The 19,542-nt window shown below is 41.5% G+C and overlaps 1 protein-coding gene across 1 annotated transcript in view; it reads left to right on the top strand.

Annotated features, from left to right (window-relative positions):
• CNBD1 (cyclic nucleotide binding domain containing 1) overlaps positions 1–19,542 on the top strand; it is a 131,449-nt gene that overhangs the window by 110,950 nt on the left and 957 nt on the right. Inside the window, exon 11 of the mRNA XM_035125618.2 lies at positions 8,995–9,062. Within this exon, the coding sequence (XP_034981509.2) occupies positions 8,995–9,062 (68 nt within the window). The remainder of the gene's footprint in view (positions 1–8,994; positions 9,063–19,542) is intronic.

Here is a 19,542-nt window from a genome sequence, read left to right as displayed (position 1 = left end):
ATGATTGCATTCTTCCTCTCTCAGTTCCATTTGCAGATTGAATTGGAAGCTGTTTTCCTTGGTTATTCTCTTAAACTGTTGTTGTAAACTGCTCTAGTCCCAAGGCTGCTGTGTTGGTAAAGTTGTGTCAATTAATCCCTGACTTCTCCCATGAGGCAGGCCTAAGGCTACTTTCTAAACCATACAGGAATATGTGAAAATATTAGTTTGAAATATATATTTTTAAAAAAAAGAAAAGAAAAGGAAGTGCTTGTTGGAATGTAAATCACCTTTTTGTTGTTTGGATTTTGTTTTAATACTAAACCTTTACTTTCCAAATCCTGTACATTTAAACAAAAATGCTGATGAGACTTATCAGTATTTTGCAGAAGCAGAAATGCCCCAGGAGGTCTTGGTATTTATTGAAGCAAAGTCAAATAAAAAGGATGTCATAAAGATTGTTTATTTAAACATTGTCAAGGGTGAATGGAGTTTGCTTAAGATTTGCAAAAAGCTTTGGGTGTCTTTGTAGCTTTTACCTGAAGCAAGTGCCCCCTTTTGATTTTTCATTTCTTTCAATTGAAGTCTAATGGCACCATGTGCTCTAATGTAACATAAAAGAGAAGGCAGAGTAAAGAGAGACCAAGAGGTTAGGAGCCATCAGTCCTTGTGCGGAATAATAATCATCATCATAAAAAGAAATGTGCTCAGATTTCCTCTCAGCTAGGCAGGATCTGAAAAATGCCACCAATTTCAAAAACACAGAAAGAACATTAGGGCTTTGAAAGGGTGGGGGCGGTTGTTTCCCGCCCCTCAGACAAAGAAATGCAAAGTAATGAATATTGCCAGTTGTAGCACAGGACATTGCTTCACTAACTTTAAGGGTTGTCTGGAATTTCTTTCCCCCTGTGGCCTTGAATAACACAAACTGAACTTCCCTCTTCTTTACAACTATATAGTAAAATATTGTGTATAAATAAATGAAGCAAACTACTGAAGGTGATCCTTTATGTACAAAACAGTTGCCCTTATGACCACATGCTAAATAATGATGGCGGTTAAAGTGGTTTAAGGGGAAAATTATTTGTATGTGACCTTATCTTGAGTATATAAACTCCGCTTGGCCAGAGGGGATCATAGAATTGTAGAGTTGGAAGGGACCCCAAGGTTCATCTAGTCCAGGCATCCCCAAACTGCGGCCCTCCCGATGTTTTGGCCTACAACTCCCATGATCCCTAGTTAACAGGACCAGTGGTCGGGGAAGATGGGAATGGTAGTCCAAAACTTCTGGAGGGCCGAAGTTTGGGGATGCCTGATCTTGTCCAACCCCCCGCAATGCAGGAATCTCAGCTAAAGCATTAATGACAGATGGCCATCAAACCTCTGCTTAAAAACCATCAAGGAAGGAGAGTCCACAACCTGTGCCACATCATGAGACTGACTATATAGGGCCCCCCAGTATTTTATTCAAGTTGTCATCCCTGAGAAGAGGAATTGTCTACAGTGTTTGTGTGTGCATTCCCAAGACTCTGAATCCAGTGTCTTGAACTGCGGTCGTACCTTGGAAGTTGAACGGAATCCATTCCGGAAGTCTCTTCGACTTCCAAAATGTTCAAAAACCAAAGCACGGCTTCTGATTGGCTGCAGGAAGCTCCTGCAGCCAATCGGAAGCCGTGGAAGCACCATCGGAAGTTTGGCTTCCAAAAATAGTTCTCAAACCGGAACAGTCACTTCCGAGTTTGCGGCATTCGGGAGCCAAAATGTTTGAGAACTAAGCTGTTCAAAAACCAAGGCACAACTGTAAATGAGTTGCCTGAACTCCTGTGTGTGTGTGTGTGTGTGTGTGTGTGTAAAACACTCTGCTATACAAAGGTAAGATTCACATTTTTTGTTCTGCCCATTTTGCCTTTGGTCCTGCTCACTACTGGCATGTGGCCCCCAGATGGTTGCCCGAAGGAAATATGGTCCCCAGACCTTGTCCTAACAGCTCTCAGTACCAGTACCTGGCCACTTGTTGCCCCGGCTGGTACATGCAATTAGCTGGATGATGATGATGATGATAATTGCTTCAGACATCCCCTTGCCTAGTACCCTGCTAGAACAGGACACAGAGTTGGTTGTTCACTTCTCTGGGTAATGGCAAATATCTTATATAATCTACTATAGTAAATAACTGCAGCTAGTCATGGGTGTGTGTTGCTGTAGGATACATTTGCATATAAGTCAAAACTACAAGCTTCTTATCCTGAACTTTACCCAAGTCACATAATTTTAAAAGACTGAACTGAATCCAGCTTGCAAATAAATGTGCCCTTTCTTAAAACAGAGGTTAATTTTTTTCTTCCAGTTTTTCTTACATGATTTTCAGACAAATGAATGACTGATTTACAATACAGTTGATTTGCTTAATTATTGCGAGAGGTCCCTGGGAAGTAATAAGTAAGAAACTTGACATCATGCTGATGTTGAAACTAAGGATAACTTCACGTTTCATAATTTTATTTCTGCACATACTATTCTGCACATATTTCTGCTCTTTGGGGAGGAGATAAAGAGAGCAGATTTAAAGCCATATAAGTAACAGGATAAATATTGTGGTGCTTTATATTTATATACACTGAAACACTTTATCCCTCTTCTGGCTGTAACGCATTACATAAAATGAACTGCTCACTTTCTCCTTATGAGAATAATAATAAAAAATGATTCTTAAAAATCAAGAGTAATCCATATTCATTTTCTTTAAGGAATAAATGGGCAGATCTCACAGTGGAGGGGAGAAATACGTGGGCTCCCTGAGACCAGGACTTTTAAACTCGGTGTCAAGGATGAGTGGTGAGGGGGCCTTGTTTGTGAATTATTCAAAGTACTGGAAATCCAAAAGGGCTAGGAACAGTTCTCCAAAATGGGCAAATGGGCACAAAATGGTGAATGCCATACAGCGCAAGAAAATATGAAGTGATGTATATAGAGTTGATAAGTAAATGAATTTTAACCTCACATGTCTATTGAATGAATGTGCGAATGGTGGCAGTACAGAGGATATGGGAGAGGAAAATGGGGATATTTTTGCAGGAGGTACATTTGCTCTAGTGAACTGCAATCCACTTTGCATCATTTGTTCTTTTTATATCCTGGATCTTCACTCTATTTACTGCTCATAATTCTGTTTCCTTTCAAGGACTGGCAGATGTGTTCTCTGTATTTTTAGACTTAAAAAAAGCAAAGCTTGAAATGAAGATAAATGTGCTAGATGCAGATAAAAAGAGGGGTCTTCCCCCCAATTTTGGTAGCAGTCTGCTTTTCCTAATCCCCTTAACTTCTCTAAATCTTTGGATGATTATAGGTCTTGATTTTATTATGTTTTATATGCAGATATCTTTTTTAGACCCAGTAAAAAAATGGCTTTCCAGCTTACATTGCCCTTGTGTGCATAATATGAAATGCTGTTGGTCTGAGGTGGCAGCAAGTCTTATGTACTTGGAACTCAGTGTGAGTGTGAATGTTGGTTTATTCTGCTGCATTTTCTAAGATTTATCAATAGATGAAAACTATTCTTATTCTTCTGTTGTTGTTGTTTATTAGAATCTGAGAAAGGACAAGCCACATTTTTTGTCCTCTGGAGAACGCTGTCTTTTAATCCAGCGTTAGGCATGTCATTGAAGAGGGGCACTCTTTATCTCAACATTATTGGCCAACAGAAGCCATTTCAACTATGGTCCACTAGAATTCTCCTTCTCTTCCTCCCCGCTTATTCTCTAAATTTCACTCTTCCTCTAATGAACTTGTAGCAGCGTAAGGTAAAGGGGTTAAAGGGGACCCCTGACCATTAGGTCCAGTCGTGGATGACTCTGGGGTTGCTGCGCTCATCTCGCTTTATCGGCCGAAGGAGCCGGCGTACAGCTTCTGGGTCATGTGGCCAGCATGACTAAGCTGCTTCTGGTGAACCAGAGCAGCACACGGAAACACCGTTTACCTTCCCGCCAGAGCAGTACCTATTTATCTACTTGCACTTTGATGTGCTTTCGAACTGCTAGGTTGTCAGGAGTAGGGACCGAGCAACGGGAGCTCACCCCATCACGGGGATTCAAACTGCCGACCTTCTGATCAGCAAGCCCTAGGCTCTGTGGTTTAACCTGCAGCGCTACCCGCGTCCCTACGTAGCAGTGTACATCAATCTAATCTTTGAAGTAGCTTAGGCTGAGAGAGAGGCTGTATACCAGGCTTCCTCACACTTGGCCCTCCAGATGTTTTGAGACTACAATTCCCACCATCCCAGACCACTGGTCCTGCTAGCTAGGGATCATGGGAGTTGTAGGCCAAAAACATCTGGAGGGCCGAGTTTGAGGAAGCCTGCTGTATACCATACATTTAAGCTTTGTTTTCCACATCAGTTTATGATTTTTGTGTTTGTGTGAAAAAAGTCCTTATGAAAATTTATTGGCATTTTACTACACATTTTTCCTACTATGCATATTTATGCAAAGCAACACCTCCCTCAGGAATGCTTTGATGGTGTTTCCTGCTTGTCAGGGGGTTGGACTGGATGGCCCTTGTGGTCTTTTCCAACTCTATGATTCTATGATTCCCTAATATAATGCATTTTGTATATTATTTTCACTAATGTATGCATTTATAGGCACACTTTATATATGCATTTTTGTCCCCATTGTTTGGCTGGAGAACTGCATTACAAAATTCAGAGAAATGCGAATTTTGAAGAACGCTTTGGTTTGTGTACTGTTTCCGAAAGTGCACATTCTGCAAGTTTGCATTTTAATGCAAAGTGAATTGAATTCCTCTCCTATAACTACAGTAACTCTGATTCCAGTCCCAGCCAAAATGGGAGATGATGGGGGTAGGAATGCAACAATACCAGGAGTGCCATAGTATCCCTACCCCTGGTGTATGTGATGCAAGAAAGTAGCTTTACTTCCTAAATAGGTCTCTCTGGCTGCTTTAGCTGGTAGTTTTGAGAAATGCCCATTTGGAATGCATGATTCATTCCTCCACCCACTTCCAAATTGACAGAATCATGTTGATCAGAGGAGAAACGTGAAAAGAGCCGGAAGAAGAAGAACTCTCTCTCTCTCTCTTTCTCTTTCTCTCTCTCTCTCTCTCTCCCTCCCTCCCTCCCTCCCTCCCTCCCTCCCTCCCTCCCCCCTCTCTCTCCTTTTGTGTGTGTAGAGGGGTTGTGGTTTCCATTTGGAGATCACACTGTCATGAATCTATCCATTTTAAGCCTTGCTTCATTTGCCATGTGTTTCAAAGGAGGGGGCAGAGAAATTCACCGGCGCATCAACACTGATTCTTCCAAGAAGTGTTCTCATCATGAGATTATATTTTTCTTCTCTCTTGATTTCACACACATTGTATTTTTAAAGCATGGCAGATTGCTTGGCTGATAAAAAAAAATAGTAATTCTCTGACAGGATGCAGCTGGTAATGCTAGCATTAGTGTATTGGAAAGTACAGCCGGAGCATCCATGGTGATCCTATATGAGTCCCACCTCCTGCAACCAACACCCTGCTCCCAGTTCTCTGGCACAAGCCATCATTCACTAATCAACCAGCTATGGAACTGCTGCCGCTGCTGCTGCCGCCGCTGCTTCTGCTGCTGCTAAAATATCAAATTAAACAGAGAGGGAAAGCAGGAAAACTGCCAGTGGTAATGGAATGTACAAGTATGTGTTAAAGGTGACATAACTGTGGGTTCTTATTACTTATTATCCTGGCATATAGGGTTTTTTTTTTTTAGCACAACCACAATAGTGACCCAATCATTCCAATATTTGAATGAATTCCAGTTCTTACTCAAATCTAGATTCCCCCATCTCATTTATTTGTTTTTAAATAAATAAATTTTAAACAATGCAATCCTATGCATGTCTACTTAGAATTCCTTCTTGTTTGAGCAGGACAACGTGCATTGTACATTTAAAGGGTAAAGCAGGATCTGTTCACTCAAAAGTAATTTCTGAACTGGTACTTGCTTTTACACATTTGCAGTTCTTGGTTTCAAAGCCGTCATGAGACTTCAGCAGCATTGTAGTGTTCATTCCTCTGAAAACAATTTTCCTGAAGAGAGTACACTTTTATATGTCAGCTTCACTAATATATGTATCGATAGGCACACTTTCCCCTAATGTACACATCCTTTGTGCACATTTTTGGGTGGGTTGCATTGCAAAATTGGAAAAAGTTCACATTTTGAAGGATAGCTGCATTTCAGTTCATGTTTCAGGAATACGAATTAGGTAGGTTCAGCTTAAAATGTGAATCAAATTGAATTTCTCCCCCATCCTTACTGGAGGCATTAGCTTATCCAATAAATAGATGGTACTTCTTTCCTACCCCCCCCCCCAAGATCCCCCCAACCATCTATTTTGGAAACTTTGGCCCTGGTTTTCTAAAAATCGCAGCTGTAACTCAGTTGCTCCCAACCAGCAGATTATCAGACATATTCAGTACCCAACAACTTCCTTTATATTTCTGACAGCCAGATGCTAAGCATGCTCCATAAATGGGAGTTTAAGTAATTAGCAATCTGGACCCCAAAGCCCATCCATATTATTATTTTGCTGACTTGTTAAACTGTAGCAGCTGTGTCCTTTGCCCATTATTCTTCCGGCCTTTGGCTGTAATCACTGCTTATCCCCCCTCCCTCCTTCTCTTCTTCATTGCTTATATAAATGCTAATTATTCTCTCTTCATTTTCTTAGGTTTGGACACTTAATAGTTTAATAATTGTTGTTATCTGAAGCTTTTCCTGTCTTGGATATAGAAATGCTATCTGTGGTATACAAAGTCATGTCTGACAGGACACTGCACATGGCCATATCAAAAGAAAGCAGCATTCTCTTAAAAGATCCCTGAACACTGGCCATGCTGTCTGGGGCTGGCTTTCCTGGCATGTCCAGTGTTCATGGATGATGGGAGTTGGAGTCCTGCAAAAGCTCAAGCTACAAATTGCTGCAAATTTCCATCTCTTTTAGCATGTGGCCCTAAACAGATGTGCTACTTAGTCAATATTGATACGGTAAGGTATGCTATCGTGTGGTTACTTTTTGGAGCTGAATGGTTGTCATTAGCAGAGGGGTGGTCCTGATTTGTCTGTTCACTGGAATAGACACATGGATTCTGTGCTACTACTGAAGCTACCGTTCCAAGTAACCAACTGGCAACCAATCCCATCCAAATAGAATTGGAAGGACCTTGAGGGTCCCCTGGAAGCAAAAATCCTGCATGGTAGGTTAGGATTTCAGCAGAGTACAGAATGAGCTAAAAACCCAAGAAAGAGAGAAAAAGTGTGCCTTAAACACTTTTTGGGTTTATGGCATAGGGAAGAGTTAGATTTCTGAACTGCACTATAACTCTTTTCTTCTTCTCTGGCGATCACTCATAGCCGAGTAAGATTGTCTTCCATGAACACGGTCTTAACAGTGTGTCTGGAAGTGACTGTGGAGGCCAATTCTGGATCCACACGTCCTTCCACAGTGGAGACAGAGGTTTCCGGCAGGAGTTGATCATGGTGACGGTTTGCCAAGCATGCCTTCCTCTTAGCTCATTTCTCCCTTTTGTCCTGAGTTCGTGCTTCTTCAAAGTCCAAGACACCTTTGGTAAAGGCTCTTCTCCAATTGGACTGTTTGCAGGCCAGTGCTTCCCAATTTCCCATGCTTATACTGCATTTTTTTTAAGATTTGAAGAAGAGGAGTTTGGATTTGATATCCTGCTTTATCACTACCCGAAGGAGTCTCAAAGTGGCTAACATTCTCCTTTCCCTTCCTCCCCCACAACAAACACCCTGTGAGGTGGGTGGGGCTGAGAGACTTCAAAGAAGTGTGACTAGCCCAAGGTCACCCAGCAGCTGCATGTGGAGGAGCGGAGATGCAAACCCGGTTCCCCAGATTACGAGTCTACCACTCTTAACCACTACACCTGGCTCTTGGCTTGAGAGCGTCTTTAAACCTCTTTTGTTGTCCACTGTTCGCTTTCCATTCTTAAATTGGGAATAGAGTAGTTGCTTTGGAAGACAATAATCAGGCATTCGAATCACATTACCAATCCAACAAAGTTGATGTTGAAGAATCATTGCGCCAACACTATAACTATATGCAAACTTAGTTAAGTGTAAGACCATATCTGTATTAGGAGTTGTATACCACTTTAAACAGCCCTATCTTCCTCCAAAGAATCCTGGGAACTGTAGTTAGTTAAGGGTTCTGAGAGTTGTTAGGCCCCTATAACCTTCAAAGAGCTATGATTTGCAGAGTGGTTTTAACGGTTGCCTCCAGCACCCTTAATAAACTACATTTCCCAAGATTATTTGGGGGAAGCCATGACTACTTAAAGTCAGGGCCGGCCCTACGGCAAGGCTGGGTGGCGCAGGTCGCTGGGCCGCCAGAGGGACGCTGTGCGCTGCTGTGCCCGTGGCAGCCGTGCTGCACCTGCCAGACATCTGCACTGCGCACTGCACCCGCCAGACAGCCGCACTGGGAAATGGGACGGGGTGGGTGCTGAAGGGTTCTTTGCACCACGGCGCCAGGGCGCCAGACATGCTTAAGATGGCCCTGCTTAAAGTAGTGTGGTATTGCTTAAAGTGGCGTGATATGATATGGTCCCAATTCATATGTAAGGACTGGGATTGGGAGAGAGTAGCTCTTCATAATACTGCAGTGTTTGTTCATGTCATTGGCCTTGAGGAATGCAATTCAACCGACTCAGGTTTAGCATTGGGGCCATGAATGTGGCTCCATAATTTAATAGTTCTTTACGGCCGCAAGTCTAATATAATAGTAGAAAGCATTTGCTACATAAAGCAAGTACAGCATACATTTGTCAGCACACAAAACTAAGGAAAACCCCATTCCAAGGAAATGTAACAATAGTCATTGTTGCCCGGGAATCTGTTTACTTCAGGAATGATAATACTTGGACTGCACTCTATTCTGTTTCTTTCCTTAGCTTTCCTACAAAAGGTAACAGGGTCTTTCCTCCCCCTTCATTACATTGCAGGTTTAGACCCAGAGATTCTGATGCTATTTGAACAGACAATACAGCCATCGTTTGAAAATGTCACATTTGTAAGTAAAATATTTTGAAATTTTGCAAAGGGAGAAAGGGAAATTTGCAACAGGATGGAAAGAGCATACATTAGAAAAAGCCCTGTGGTATGGCGACTGTTGCAGAGTTTGTGCTTTTGGTATTAGACCCCAAATTGTCCAGGAGATCATAGTAGTATGATTGTAGCTCAGTTCATTTTTTTTATTGGCACTCAGGCTTCTGGTTGCCCAATGTGGGAGCTGAATGCAGAACTAGCAGGCTCTTCTTCTGTTCCAAACCTTGCAGAAGTACCAAAGATGAAATATTGGGGGGGGGGGGAGCTCCTAATATAGCCCCACAAGAATGAGCGTGCTCAGGTGCTACAGAATGCTGACTGACTTTTGAGGGTGGGATGAAACCGAGTGTACTGGAAAAGTACATGGCAGGCTGCAACACTTAACAGGAACACTACTGTAGCATTTTTGTGCAGGTCCCATTAGTTCATTCTGTCTGCAAAGTGCAGGGGTGAGTGTCAATCCTTATGTGGCCAAAATGGTGACATTTGCACACAGGAGAGGTATCAGCAGGCTTAGGGGAGGAAACTAGAAATTGCCCAATAAACCCTGAGCATTTTAGTAGCCATGGAATGTTGAGTTACTTAGAAAAGTAAAGGAGGTGGGGAGGAAATGGAGTGGGCTAGTTGGCTGGAAGTCTGAGAAGCATCAAAACTTGACTGATCAGCTGGCAGGCAGGCAGACCGACAGGAGAGGCTAGTTGAGATATAAGCCAAGGAGTGCTGAGAGTGGAATACTAAGTACTTGGCAAATATTGCGTATAGTTCTGGTAACTATCTCAAAAGAGAAATTACAGAAATAGAAAAGGTGTGGAAAAGACTAGAATGACCACAAGTCAAAAGAAAAGATTACGCAACAACTTTTAGGATTTGTTTAGACAAAAGGGCGAGTATGAAGAGATGTGTGGTTTATAAAATGTGGATAAAGAGAAATGTTTCTTGTCTCTCTTCTCATAATGCTATATAGCATGGGGTCATCCAATGAAGCCGAATGTGGGGAAGGTTCAGGACAGACCAAAGAAAGTTGTTGTTCATGCAATGCATAATGGGGAAGTTGCCATAGACCTAGGTGGCTTTCAAAGAGATTGGACAAATTCATGGATGGGGAAGCCTCCAGCAGCTACTAGTAATTATGGCTAGATAATACCTCCTGGATCAGAGGCTGTCTGACTCTGAATACCAGTTTCCAGGGAAGAATAGCAGGAAGGTGGTGGGCTTCTCATAGGCATCTATCTGGTTGGCTGCTGTGGGCTTAGGTGGTCCTGTGCCAGCAGGCATCTTACTGTTTTCTTAAGTAAGCAATTTTTCATATGAAAAATGAAAACTGACCTAAAATAAAGTCAACATAACTTTGCCACAGAGACTGTCAATGTTTGAACTCTATTTTTATGAAGTTCCTGCAACTCCCATACCAACAAATATTCACATTTCCCTTAAATATTGCATAATTCAGTGTGGTTAAAATTTAATGTTTTATTAATTAAGCAAGCAACATTCATCCCCCCCCCCCACAATAAATACTTTTCAACCTCATCTGGATCATACAGAACAATCCTACCATTCTAGCCTGTGTTTCATGCTCTGCTTTATTGTGTTTCGATTGCCTGAAAGAGTCTGTGAAGAATACTGTGAGGCTGGTGAACCAAGTCTTCAACATACTGAAGAACTGTAAAGAACTCAGTGCATTTAGCTGCTATGTGTAGGATGTGTTGCGGGTCTTGTCAAGCCATGAAGCTGAGTGGAGAATATCTATTTAGTTTCATGAGAAATCTGCCTGTCCCAGAATGTCAGGGTGATACACTCTTAAAATCTTGTAGTCATTTGAATTAATTTAGCAAAACATAATCATTCTCTTTAAAAAAGTAGCTCAGGATGACTGAGTGCCTATCTATTTGGAAGAAGCAAATCTAGACACTTCATCTGATGTAAGATGTTGTGGCTGAACCATTGTTGGAGACAGACAACACATAACTCTGGTGCTTAAAGGATTGCACGGACTGCCCACATGTTAGCAAGCCAAGTTCAAGGTTCTTTAACCCCTCAGCTCCAGTATACCTTAAAGCCCACACAATGCCTTATATCCCTGCCTCACCACTGAGATTTTTGTGAGAGTCTCTGTTAGTGGTCCCTTGTGGCTCAGATGTGATTCGTATCCAGCAGGAGCTGTGCCTTCAGTTATTGTGGCCTTAGTTCTTTGGAACTCCCACCCAGTTGAGATCAGAAAGGCCTCCTCCCTGTTGAATTGCAGGCACTTGACCAAACCATCCTATTTCAGCAGATATTTTAGATAAGTTACACTATGCCTGTTTATGGAACTGATTTTTTTGTCTGTTTGTTTTAATGCCACATTATTTTGATAGATTATTTTCATGACTGTTGTGTAAACTGCTTTGTGGTCATCTCTGGAGAAATGCAGCCTATAAATATTGGAAATAAGCAAATTAAATCAGCACAGGGAAATCTAAGTTAGTGATTCCTACATATTTGGAGCGCTCTCTAGTTATGTAGGAATGCAGATATGTACATTAAAATCAGGTGCGGGAACATTTTTCAGCATGAAGAGCTGTCACACTGCAGTAGTGGATGGGGCCAGACCCACACATAACCATGCACCCTTAACATGCACACAGTCATGAACATGCAAAACTATTTCTCTTAGAGATAGTACACATGATGTAAATTCACAACTAGGATTGTTGGCATCCATCTGTCTCAAGAGACAGTGGAGTGCTCCTCCAGGGGCGAAGTCAAACTGCTACATTAGCAGCCCATAAGTGACCTTCCTGGGGCACAAGCCTGGGTACTATGAATGGAGGTCCTAGGCTGCCCTAATGACAAGATCCCACTCTCGGCCTCCCTGATGTGGTCCAAAGGGAAGCAGAGCAATACATCTGGCACCAGGACTTGTGGAAGGTGGTGTACTAAGTGCCATCCAAATGTCTTAGAAACTCCACTCTGGATTGGTGTAGGGTTTACTCCTTAGCCTAATATTCTCCCAAAGATATCCCACAAGGCAGTGGAGGTTGCGGACCAGAGTTTTCCTTGTCTTAGATAGGCTACCTTCCTAGCTTGCCGAGCCCCATCTGCCCATCACTTCGCTCTAAGGCACGTGCAGAAACCACCTTCTTGACTGTTGGACCCACTATTGGTCCTGTACATTCAATCCACTGGATCCTGTATTGACATGCAGGGCAAGTCTCTAACTCACCAAGGGTTTGAGACTCATCAACTATCTTCACCTGGTTTAGCCAGCCAGTCGAGGCCATTCCTGGGGTGTGATCACTGTCACTTGCTGGACAGTGGAGTCACAGGTGAGAGTTGAGTGCAGGGTGGAGACAAAAGGCAGTCAAACCACCCCAGGAGGAGCATGATGTGTCCCCCACCAGAGGTACTGCCCTTCCCCTATCACCCCATTCACCCCACAACAAGAATATAACATTGCCTATTACCCTAGAAACTTGATTTATTTGATAATGCTGCTACTTGTATGTTACCTTCACCAGAAAATGTACTTGCTCTTAATGTGTGCATTTTCCTCTACCCTGGGTTTGGTAGATATGGAAATGTCATTTTAAAGGGCAGGTTATGGGACAGGTTATCAGGTGTTTCTAAGGGCTAGATATAACAAAAGTTTCAAACAGAGGCTGCCTGTCTATGAAAGCAAGCTACCAAGGACAGTAATAGTGAATATGCATATTTATAAAATATTCCACAACAGCAGTGAGTCAGTCAAACTGGTGAACCGGAACCCTTTTTCCAGCATAATGAGGATTTTCACAAAGTCTTGTTCCAAGTGGTAAACCACTGTTCCCAACCTAACCTTGGTTTTAATTAGTATTTAGATGTGTTTTCACATTTCTTTAAGCCTTCTTTGTAATTAGCATCCTCAATAAAATAACTCATACACATTTCAGTATTATCCTATTTTCTGGCTCTAATGTAAACACACACACAAGCACACAAATCTCCAGGACTAATAATTAATATTATTAATTTCTTCTGCATGTTAATAGCAATATTTTCTGTAACTAGAAAAAGATTAGTTTATAGTCATTTTGGCATTTGAAAATTCTCCTTCACAAGTTGAATGTATTATCTAGAACAAGTATTTTTATTTGAAAGATGGGATTTGTACTGTTCAGCTTTGCTATAATGTATGAAGACACCTTTAAAATGGTTCCTTTTAAATTTTTACTTAATGATATTCCTTTTACTGTAATAAAGTACATAACAGGCTATTGGAAAACATCTCACAATGGTGCACCAAACTGAGTTTCAATAATACTAGCTTTTTTCTATCAAAAACGGTATCCTCTCTGTACATGTACAATCATGAACATCATTTGATTGACAGCTCCACAATCCAATCCTAAACAAACAAACAAACAAACAAACACTGCACAGAGTTTTATGTGCTTACGCGTTTGGCATTTATTGGCTTAAGTGTACCTAAGCATGTGCTGGATTGTGGCCATTGTTTCAGTGGAAATTACTTCCAAATAAGCATCCAAGGTCAAGACACTTAAAGCTTAGAAAGATTAGGTTACTAGCAAAAAAAACTATGAGGAAAAAAGCAACAAGAGGATTTAGAAAGAAAGAAAAAAACTCTCTCCAAACCAAGACTCTTGCAAAACATGTTGCCATGGTAGCAGAAAAGGAAGTTAATAGTCCAGTCCTAGAGTGCTTGAGCTGTGGATAAAATGATGCTGTCTGGCTCCCTTCTTGCTATCAAGATACAGTAGAAGATGCATTTAGCATAACCAGGGAAACACAAAACTTTCTCACTTTATTCCCCCCCCTACAGAAAATGCTATTATTCCTCCCCTGCCTCCCCCAAAATAAATCAACAAGCACTGTAACTCGAGTGACCAGCTCCTACATACCCTCCAAGTGTCCTGATTTTCTAGGGACAGTCCCAGAACTACAGAAGCCATCCTGGTTTCTGATTTGATCCCAGGATGTTTCGGTTTTCCTTTTTTCTCCCTCCACGTCTTGGAGAACAATTAAAAGTGGTGTGTGTCTGTGTGTGGGCATAAATAGAGTCCTGTTTATAATGAAAATAAAATACCTGCACCAAATGAAGGAAATTGTGAAGCCGGCATATGAAGCCCTTCCTATAATTTTGAAGAAAATCCATTTTAAATTCTTTAATTGCACTACTTCAGCAGCCAGACATTTTTTAAGGAAAGCCACGGAGTGTTTATTCCTTTATTGTAAATGGAGCCTGATACTGTCTACTCGGATGTAAATCCCACTATATTCAACGGAGCTTACTTTCAAGTAACTGGGTAAAGACTGTTCAGACTTACAATGCAATCCAAAGCATTTTTACTCAGAACTAAGTCCCACTGTGTTGAAAGGATTTACTCTCTGGTATATTCCTGATCAAGGGACGTGGGTGGTGCTGTGGGTTAAACCACAGAGCCTAGGGCTTGCCAATCAGAAGGTCGGTGGTTCGAATCCCCGCGATGGGGTGAGCTCCCGTTGCTCAGTCCCAGCTCCTGCCCACCTAGCAGTTCAAAAGCACGTCAAAGTGCAAGTAGATAAATAGGTACCGCTGCAGCGGGAAGGTAAATGGCGTTTCCATGTGCTGCTCTGGTTTGCCAGAAGCAGCTTTGTCATGCTGGCCACATGACCTGGAAGCTATACGCCGGCTCCCTCGGCCAATAACGCAAGATGAGTGCCGCAATCCCAGAGTCGGTCACGACTGGACCTAATGGTCAGGGGTCCCTTTACCTATGTTCCTGATCATTCTCACAGTTTCCATTTCTGTTGTTGTTGTTTTTATTGTTGTATCTCGACTTTTTCCATGACAGGGACTTAAGACAGCTTACAGCTAAAATTTTATTTCATTCCATTTATCTGTTGAAGGTGTTTTTGTTTACAACAGTTGCACTTTTTCTTTTTCTTTACAACAGTCCTGTGACATAGACAAAGACCTTGTAATTGGCTCAAGGTGACAGATGCACATGTTCATATGATAGATGCGTGTGGTGATATCAAATGCAGGAGACGCTTCCTGATGTGTACTGGAATGTCCCTGCAGTTTCAAAGGAACAACTGGGAACCTTAAAGAACATTCTGAATTGTTCCCTGGGGCTTGTATTAGACATCTTTTTTTTAATTTGAGGCCAAATGCAAGTGCTGCTGGGAATGAATCTACTTGGGAGCTCCCAACTGGACTCCTATGTAGAGCCAACCCTTGCTGAAAACTGGTCAGACGGAACTGAAGAGAAAGATGCTCATTTCACCTTTGAAGGAAGGGACAGAGATACAGGTCAACTCCAGGTGTGAGGAAGTTTGATGAAGTCTTACTGACTTCAGGCACCTACCTACCTCTGTCCCACCCGTACCACCACCAGCATAGCAGGGAATGTAAGGTGATGGGTGACAGGTGGCTTGAAGGCTGATGCGTGAGTGATTGGAGGAGCAACGACTTATTATATACTGTATATTTAAGTGCTTTATTTAAAGATTTATTCACATTCCAAGATGGTGCAGAACAACAACAACAACAACAAAAAACCCATTGATTTAAAGAAATTTAAAACATTAAAACATCAACAGAAATTAACAAATCAACAGTAAATACAGCAGTGATCCAGGGCAAATTAAAATCCGAATGTCATTCCCTGGAATTAACATTCATTTATTTAAAGGCTTGGCTTTCCCTTCTCTGTCTTGGTTTAAAATCCAAGCTAGTAAGTAACTTTTGGGGCCACAGTGCTCATATTGTATTTGACTGTGAACATTGCAAGTTGCTGAGATTTGTCCAGGAAAAATGAAAGTTGGCTACAGTATATCACTGATTACCTGTGGAAAGCTAGCATTCTAGCAGTTAACATTTGCACGGATAACATGCCCTCAGATTAACACAGTATCCCTGTTCCCATCCGAAAAGATGAATAGGCTTCCAGTGATCTCATAACATCTATTTCAATCTTTTGGAATCCATCCTAAATAAGAATAATACATTTAATAAAAATCTCCCTGCTCATAATCACAGATGTTTCTGAAGAGCTAAGGAGTGGCCAGAACTAGGAAAAGGCTGCATTCTTTTCCTATGACCATCCTTAGGTGGCTTTGGGTGCTGCATACTTTGTGTACATAGTAAGTTGAGCTGCTTCTCTAAGGAACCAGTATCTCTGTAGCTGGGGAATCGTGATGTTTTGAAATCCAGATTTGAAATGAACAGGGAGGAAATTGATTACAAGTAATCTGCCAATAAATTTGCGCCATGAAATAATTTTGGGTTGGTTATATTTATATGGGCTGTAAATATGACAAAATTCAGAATACAGAATATTATGGCACTTTACTGAAGCCTTCATAGAAAGGTATATATTGTTGCCTAAACATGACAGGCATCTAGTCATAATTTAGGGCACAGATAAGACATATTGCAGTTCTTTGTAAAATACAATCTATTTGCTCATTTTTGCTATCCAATATAAATAAATCCTGCTCAGAACATATAATTAAGATGTAATAATCAGGGATAATATAGATGAATGTAATAATTGCAGATATAAAATGTACATAAACACATGAATTAATTCATAAATTGAGAAGTCACTTTCCCCTTAAGTCATTCAACCAAAAAGCCCCGAAAAAGTACTTCTTGGGGGAGCAAGAGCACAGTGAGAGAGCTCACGAAATTGCGGCACCCAAAATGGCCGCTGAGGTCTCACACAAAAATTGGATGTCCCATTTTTTTTCCTGGGCCCTTGGGAGGTATATAGTTGGAAAATAAAGCCCAGAAACTCTAGCTCACAAGAAGAATCAAATTAGCATTCTTTGGATTGTGACAATTGTCTCTTTGAAAATAATAATTATTATATCCCTACTGTTTACCTTAAGGTTTTACAACAATGTAAAATCTAACATTAAACACGGTTTAAAACAACTTGCCATCCTCCTAAAAACAGGGTAGGTCCTAAACATATATATCTCAGGTGGCAAAGGTGAGTGAATTTATCATGTCACACTTGTTATTTAGATGGTTTTGGGGGGGGGGAGTCTTAATATAAAACATTGAGCTAACTTGTGTGGCTTTCGAATATTATTGCATTGCATTTGTGTTGTATTGTTTTCCATCTTTTAGAATTCTGCATTTTAATTTTCCCATTGGGATTTTGATATATATATTCATTAACATCATTTTAATGTGGAATTATTATTTTTTAAAACCCTTAGAATTAATATTCCCTACCTTGCACTCAATATTCCTCATTAGTTTTATGAATGCTGGAGGGAAAACTGTGTGCTTATTAATCTTGGATAATTTTTTTGTTAAATAGCAATTTATGGGGAAAGCATAAGATATTCCGAGTCATCCACCCTCATTCTGGGTCATATATATGAAGAGCAGAAATGATGACCAGGTTATGCTAACTTTCTAATGGGAAAGTATTGACTATTATTCTCTTAACGGTAACATGCTTTCTTTTAATTCATATGCAATTTCCCACAAATAATCAAATTCTGTAGTGCTTGTGACACCCACAAGGTATACTAGATTAGTTCCTTGAGAATGTCTGAGCACCACTTTGAACAGCTTGGGGTAGTGTTCATGCAGTCTGGGTTGGTAATGTTTGACTGTGGTGCTGAGCTGCCTCAGCTACCTCTCCTTGCCCTTCTTTCCTGTTTTTCCTCTTCCCCTCTCAAACTCCCATCGTGCCCCCGGCCTGCTCACCACCTTCCTCAGCTCAGTTTGCTTGACGGCATGGCCCAGCGCAGAGTGGGCGCTGCCTTCCCCTGGCTCTTCCTCAGTTTCCTGCTTGGGAGCCTCCTTCCCCTTGCTTCCCTGCAGCAACTGCCACCGAGGGGAAGTGTGCGGTGCGCCAGTTGCTGCCTTTCTTCTGCACCACAGGGCACTGCATGCACCTCATGCTGGGAACTTTGAGGGCGATCACCCCCCCCCAAAGATCAACAACTTGCCGCTGCCAATCATCCAGATTTTCACTTCTATTTTAAGCTTTCATTTTCTTAATTTTGGGTTCAAAAAAATAGGGGTCGTCTTATACATGGGGTCGTCTTATACATGGAAAAATACAGTACTTTTCTTGATACATAAAACAGAACTATTGTTGACATTTGCCTGTGCTGCTGATGTGTCTTTTAAGGTGGTCAACATAGTGATCTCTAGATGTTGTTGGACTACAGCTCCCACCATCCCTGATCATTCTGGCTGCAACTGATGGGAGCTGGAGTTCAGCAACATCTGGAAGGGGCAATGTCAGCTGTATTATAACAAGGTGTGCTACTAGTCCTTCCAGCACCTGACGGCCATTTTGTTCTCCCCCTATCTTTGCATCCCACTCCCTTCACTGTTGGCATGCTTATCCTCTCCAGTGCTTGAGCAGAAGTTACTTTCCACAAAGGAAACTATCTTAATTGGATGAGCTCAGACATGAATCAGATTGGCTCTCTCCAATTGGAGAACAGTTCATCTTACTGTTGATATGATATGGTATGCTGCTGTGCAGCTCACACACAATTCCAGGTGTCCCCAGTTGTGCTTTCAAGTTCCTGGTGGAAAGCTTTGTGATCTGATAGAGATTTATGTTTCTTCATACATATTGCCTCTGTTGGATTAAGACGATTCACTGTTGCAATCCTGCAGTTAAGTACTATTGGTAGGGTGGCAGTTAGAGCTTCTCATTTCTAGGATGTCACACACCCTTGCCTTCCTTAGATGATGACACCCTCTTGCCCAATTTTCATTGAATTGGGTTTGCTAATATTATGTTTCAGGAGAGTGTATATATGAGCTATAACTTCAGTTTGGGGAACTGAGTTTCAATGTGTGGGAAACATCGGAATGTTTTGCACGAATGGTCTTAATTTGCATAATTCTGCTCCAAGTGAACTCACGGGATTTTACTTTGTTTATTCTGGAATGCTGTCTTTTATTGAATTTAAATGGCTGCTTCTAAAGTGATTGACCCTGAAAGTTTCTGCTTTCTCCTACTTCCATCTCTTCTCACTTGTCACTTTCTGACTCCCAGCCATTATTAGTTTCATAGCAACGCGGATCACATTGTGTGGCAGTCCGCAGGTTGTGTGCATTTTCTTGTTTCCGTTGTGGGTCAAGGCACTTATCCAGGAGCTGAACACAGGAGGTGTAATAGTTGGATTTTATGTAGGCTTCCCCCCAAGAAGCGTTTTGTGGAATAAAACTTATAACCCGTTTGGTTCCTGTAAATATCCCTTAAATAGGTATATTGCTTTATGCTGCGTACTAGCTCAAGAATTGGCCCCAGGTGTTTCCTTACAACAATGATAAATACCTTACTTACTGCACCTTTAATCAGATCAGTTACAACAAGCTGCCCTTTTGTCCATTCATGGTAGTCAAACCAGAGAGTGTTTTATTTGTTTTAGAAGCTCTTCCTAAAGCACAGTCTGGTCTATAGAGTTTGAGGAGCGTTAGTAAGGAAAATGTT

Source organism: Zootoca vivipara, chromosome 8 (assembly GCF_963506605.1).
Source record: "Zootoca vivipara chromosome 8, rZooViv1.1, whole genome shotgun sequence".
Taxonomy (NCBI): Eukaryota; Metazoa; Chordata; class Lepidosauria; order Squamata; family Lacertidae; genus Zootoca; species Zootoca vivipara.
This window is presented reverse-complemented; position numbering and strand designations above follow the sequence as displayed.